This window comes from Mastomys coucha, unplaced genomic scaffold (genome assembly GCF_008632895.1).
Source record: "Mastomys coucha isolate ucsf_1 unplaced genomic scaffold, UCSF_Mcou_1 pScaffold4, whole genome shotgun sequence".
Classification (NCBI taxonomy): Eukaryota; Metazoa; Chordata; class Mammalia; order Rodentia; family Muridae; genus Mastomys; species Mastomys coucha.
Genome location: NW_022196910.1, coordinates 55512774 through 55518237, shown reverse-complemented (window position 1 = coordinate 55518237; position 5464 = coordinate 55512774). Strand labels below are relative to the sequence as shown.

Below are 5464 nucleotides of genomic sequence, written 5' to 3'. Positions count from 1 at the left end.
CCATAGGTTCCTCTGCTCTTCTCTGCCCCCGAGGCCTCAGTACTCAGACCACAGGTTCCTCTGCCCCCCAGGCCTCAGTACTCAGACCACAGGTTCCTCTGCTCTTCTCTGCCCCCAGGCCTCAGTTAGAAACAGAGAATATTGGATGGGGAGGAGGGGAGAACCAGACAGAGTACAGGCACCTGGAATCCCACAGGCAAATTCTGGACGGAACAGAAGCCCGCTCAACCCGCTAAGGCAGTTTTCTACACAGTCCCTCCGTCATTTGCTCACTACTCCTCAGTTACATCTCCAGTCCACCCTCCACAACACACCTGACAACTGCTTTACACATCCACGGGACTACCGACTAACAGCTGCCTGCCGAAGTTAGCCACTACATTCTGGAGCATTCAGCTTCTGTTCTCTGTCGACCCCAAAGGTGGCCCCTGTCCTTCTCCCACGTTGAGTGGACCTACTTTGAGTGACAATTGTGTATCTGAAGCTGAAGACATCCTCCTCGTCCTTCAGCTGCCTGATGGATCTCACCAACATCTATAAAGGAGATGGGACCGCAGTGAGGCTGCTTCTGAGAGCAGAAAAGCCGAGTCCTTCCCACCCAACACTTGCTACATCCACCAACCTCAAGCACGGTCTGTAAATCCTGGATTCGATTTTCAATCTCAAGTTGCTGGCTCTCTACTACTGCTTCAGGGGCTGGCCTGGGTTGCACCTGAAGTAAGAGATTCTGAACATGTTTGAACTCTGACTTGTTTTTGTTTGTTTGGCTGGTTTTGTTTATTTTTCAAGACAGGGTTTCTCTGTGTATAGCCCTGGCTGTTCTGGAACTCACTACGTGGACCAAGCTGGGCTCAAATTCACAGAGATTCACCTTCCTCTGTGGCCTGAGTGCTGGGATTAACGACGTGAGCCACATCTCCCCACTCCCACCTGAACTCTGCAGTTTTCATCCCTAAAATCGGGACCTGAAATTTCACTGTGAAATGTGGAGGAGATTCTGGTCTGAGCCTTGTTCCCTGACTCTCCTCCGGGTGCCTTGCTGTCTCAGGGGCTTTCAAATGTCAGTATCACACCGATCTTACCTCGTGAGCTCTTTGGGCCTGATTCAGAATCCTTTCCTCTTCCAGAAGAAGATTAAAGATCATCTCGGCCAATTGGGTAGGGCCATTGGGAAAGGTCTAAGTAGGAAAAACAGAGGCATGGTCCCATTTGACTACTTCATGACCTGCCAATCCAGACCCTGCCTTCAGTGTCTCCAGTATTTTTCGTCCTTCACGCTCCCTGAATCTAGATTCAGTCCTTTACTCTGCTAGGGACACCCCAAGTCCAGACGCTGTATCCCAGCTCTTACCCCTATACTCAAAGGCTAGTCCCACACTACTATTCCCGGCTCCTTAAAGTACCTGAATGTCCCGGCTGAATTTTCGCAAGTTATGCTGTAATAAGAAGTAATCGGAGTCTGAGCTGTAGTGGTCCCACTGGTTCAGCTGCCCCAGGATGTTGAAGTACAGCATGCTGGCCTTGGAATCATCATTGCCTAGTGCAGCTTCCCTCCTGAGGACCGAGCGTGACAAGGGCTCTGTGAGCTACCTGCTGCTCTGAGATCTCCAACCCCTCCCAGGATGCTTCTGGGACCCTGTATGCTCAGAAGGAGCCTCCTGAACCCCCAATCCCTCACCAGTTCTGGTCTTCAATCCAGGCAGCCAAGTGCTGTCGAACATCCATTGGCAGTATGCTCTGTGAGTAGAGCTGGTGTAACTGGTCCAGGAATGGACTCTCAAGGTTCTGCAACATCTCCCACTGCGCCATTTGGACTCTGAATGGAAAAGACATCCGTTCTCTGCTGGTCATTTTATTGAACCAAATCATCCATAGTCTAATGACTTATTTATTTATTGTTTGGTTTATAAAACACACAAACAGGGCTGGAGAGATGGCTCAGCGGTTAAGAACACTGACTGCTCTTCCAGAGGTCCTGAGTTCAATTCCTAGCAACCATGTGGTGGCTCACAACCATCTGTAAGGGGATCTGATGCCCTCTTCTAGTGTGTCTGAAGACAATGACTCATGTACATTAAACAAACAAACAAATGAATGAATGAATGAATAAATCCTAACCCCCCACACACAAACACAAACAAATCCAGGGTTGCATAACCCAGCTGGACTGGAAGTCAAAGTGACCCTGCCTCTGCCTCCTAGGTGCTGGGATTTAGTCATGAGTTACCAAGTCGGGGTGTGTGATTTTTACTTTTTTTTTAAAGAATTATATATATTATATATATATGTATATATATACATATACACACACACACATATATATATGTATGTGTGTATATACATACACACATACATACATGAGTGCACTGTAGCTGTCTTCAGACACACCAGGAGAGGGCATCAGATCTCATTACAGATGTTTGTGTCACCATGTGGTTGCTGGGAATTGAACTCAGGACCTCTGGAAGAGCAGACAGTGTTCTTAACCACTGAGCCACCTCTCCAGCCCCATGATTTTTGTTCTTATTTAAAATGTTTCAATTATGAAGTTAAAAGATAGATAAAAGGGTCTGAAGAGTTGGCTCAGTGTTTAAGAGCACTTGTTCTAGAGGACCAGATTTGATTCCTAGGGCTCATGCGGTGACTCACAACTATTATACCCCAGGCCCAAGGGATCTGTATCCTCTTCTGACCTCTGAGGCCATCAGGCATTTAAGGGGTGTACCGACATACTGGGTTCCATTGGCCCATAGGGAGTGGTACTATTAGGAGGTGTGGCCTTGTTGGAGTAGGTTTTGGAGGAAGTGTGTCACTGTGGGGGTGGGCTTTGAGGTCTTTTTTTTTTTTTTCTCCAAGACAGGGTTTCTCTGTATAGCCCTGGCTGTCCTAGAACTCACTCTGTAGACCAGGCTGTCCTCAAACTCCACCTGTCTCTGCCTCCCAAGTACTCCCAAGTACGGGGATTAAAGGCGTGTGCCACCACTGCTAGGCGGGCTTTGAGGTCTTATGTGTTCAGGTTCTGTCCATTGTGGCACAGTTTCCCACTGCCTTTGGATCAAGATGTAGAACTCTCCTTCTTCAGCACCATGTCTGAGAGTACACTGCCCTGTTGCCCACAATGATGATAATGGACAAAAATCTCTGAAACTGTAAGCCAAACCCAATTAAATATTTTCCTTTGTTAGAGTTGCTGTGGTCAGGGTCTCTCCTCACAGCAGCAGAAACCCTAATAAAGTGAAGTCAAAGTTTCTGGATATGTCAGGTGATGCAGACTCACCAAAAACATGAGTGTATATCATGTGACATATCCAGAAACTTCCACTTCAACTAAGACATACACAAAAAATAATTTTTTCTTGTTTTGTTTTTGAAACAGGGTTTCTCTGTATAGCCCTGGCTGTCCTAGAAGTAGCTCTATAGATCAGGCTGGCCTTAAATTCAGAGAACTGCCTACCTCTGCCTCTGGAGTGCTAGGATTAAAGGCATGTGCCTCTACTGCCCAAGTATAAAATAATTTTTTTTTTTTTTAATATAGAATAGTTTATTTAGGGCATGGGAAGGAGAGTTGAGAAGGAAGAGACAGAGAGACAGATACAGACACACACACACACAGAGAGAGAGAGAGAGAGAGAGAGACAGAGACAGAGACAGAGACAGAGACAGAGACAGAGAAAAGGAGGGAAGAGGAGAGGCCAGCAAGGAACATGTGGAGAGGGAGGAAGGGGTCAGGGAGAGAAGAGAGAGAGAAGGGGCAGAGAGCTAAAATAATTTTTTAAACATATAGAAAATATTAGTTTACATTGCCCCTACTCCCAATCTTAGTCTTTGTCCTTTCTCTCCAAAAAGTAATTGTTGTTATAATTTACTGCAGTTTTTCTAGGGAATACTATTTAATAGTTGCAACAGGTGGCACTTTTTATTTTAGTGGTAACTCTGAAACACACAAAAGTATTAGTAGACGTCCTGTGGTACATGCCTGTAATACCTACACTTGGCAGTTGGAAATAGGAGCACTGAGGGCAGCCTTAGATACATAATGAATCTGAGGTCGGCCGAGACTACATAAGACCCTGCTTCCAAGGGGGAAAAAGTATAATATAAGGGTTGCTAACATACATATTATCCAACTTAACAAATGACATTTCCACTAGTGACACCTAGCTCATCCACTTAATTTCCCCTGATTTTTGTGAGTTTGCATTTGTTTATGCTAGGCTAAAGCATAAACAGTGAAGACTCATGTTGGTCTTGACTCATTTTTGCTGGCCCTGGAGCTTCCCTTGGGGTAAGGAAAGGCACCCTGCCCACTTCCCACCACCCAGGCAGAGACCTATACTTAAAGTGTCTTACGCACCATGCAAAGAGCTATTCGATCTTTAAGACTAGAGTATTTTTATGACTTCTGTGAAATTCCTGGTCTTTAGATGAACTGTCAAATTTGTGAAGACCCAGAAGTTTCATATAAAACTTTTCCAGCAGGGCAGTGGTGGCATACACCTTTAATCCCAGCACCTGGGAGGCAGACACAGGCAGATTTCTGAGTTCAAGGCCAGCCTGGTCTACAGAGTGAGTTCCAGGACAGCCAGGGCTACACAGAGAAACCCTGTCTCGAAAAACCAAACCAAACAAACAAAGCAAACTTGTTTTCCCTGCCACAAAGCAGGCAGAGCCATGTGTGCTCTCCCACTTTTCCCTTCTCGATGCTGTCTCTTATCTATAATGGGAATTGAAACTTCTTCATCATTGGGCTGGAGAGATGACTCAGTGGTTAAGATTTCTGACTGCTCTTCCAGAGGTCCTGAGTTCAATTCTCAGCAACCACATAGTGGCTCACAACCATCTGTAATGGGATCTGTTGCATGATTATAGTGTGTCTGAAAACAGCGACACTATACTCACATACATTAAATAAATAACTAAATCTTCATCTTGCTCCTACCAGCTGCCACAGGAAGCCTCTAGGCACTGATCTACAAGTACAGCAGAATGTCATTAGGAAGAATGTCATTGTTTTTTTGGGGGGTGGAGGGAACCCTGCAGAAGAGGAGGGATGGCAGGAGGCAGAGGGGTGAGGACAGCATGAGAACACAGCCCACAGAAGCAACAAAGCAGGGGTTCACGGAGCCTGAAGCAGCAGTCATGGAGCCTGCAACACTCTGAGATGGTTCCTCTGCAGACAATTCATGGTTGTTTAGCTTGGGGGTTTTTGTGGGACTCCTAAAGTGGGGATGGAGTGTCTCTCACTCCTTTGCCTGCTCGTGGGACCCTTCTTCTCCTCCTGGGTTACTTTGGCCAGCCTTGATCTGAAGGTTTGTGCCTAGTCTTATTGCATCTTGCTATGCAGTGTTTGGGTAAAACCCCTAGGAGACTTTCTCTTTGCTGACCGGAGAGGAGCCGTGGACCTGGAGGAGAGGACAAGTGTGGGGGGGCACTGGGAGGAGTGGACAAGTGTGGGGGGCAGTGG

General features: G+C 46.5%; 1 protein-coding gene across 1 annotated transcript in view; it reads right to left on the bottom strand.

Annotated features, from left to right (window-relative positions):
* The window catches only part of Stat2 (signal transducer and activator of transcription 2), a 20802-nt gene that overhangs the window by 13252 nt on the left and 2086 nt on the right, over positions 1-5464 (bottom strand). The window contains exons 2-6 of the mRNA XM_031349915.1: positions 1679-1816; positions 1404-1554; positions 1083-1178; positions 623-712; positions 459-534 (exon numbers count right to left, since the gene is read on the bottom strand). Of these exons, the coding sequence (XP_031205775.1) occupies positions 459-534; positions 623-712; positions 1083-1178; positions 1404-1554; positions 1679-1809 (544 nt within the window). The 5' untranslated portion in view covers positions 1810-1816. The remainder of the gene's footprint in view (positions 1-458; positions 535-622; positions 713-1082; positions 1179-1403; positions 1555-1678; positions 1817-5464) is intronic.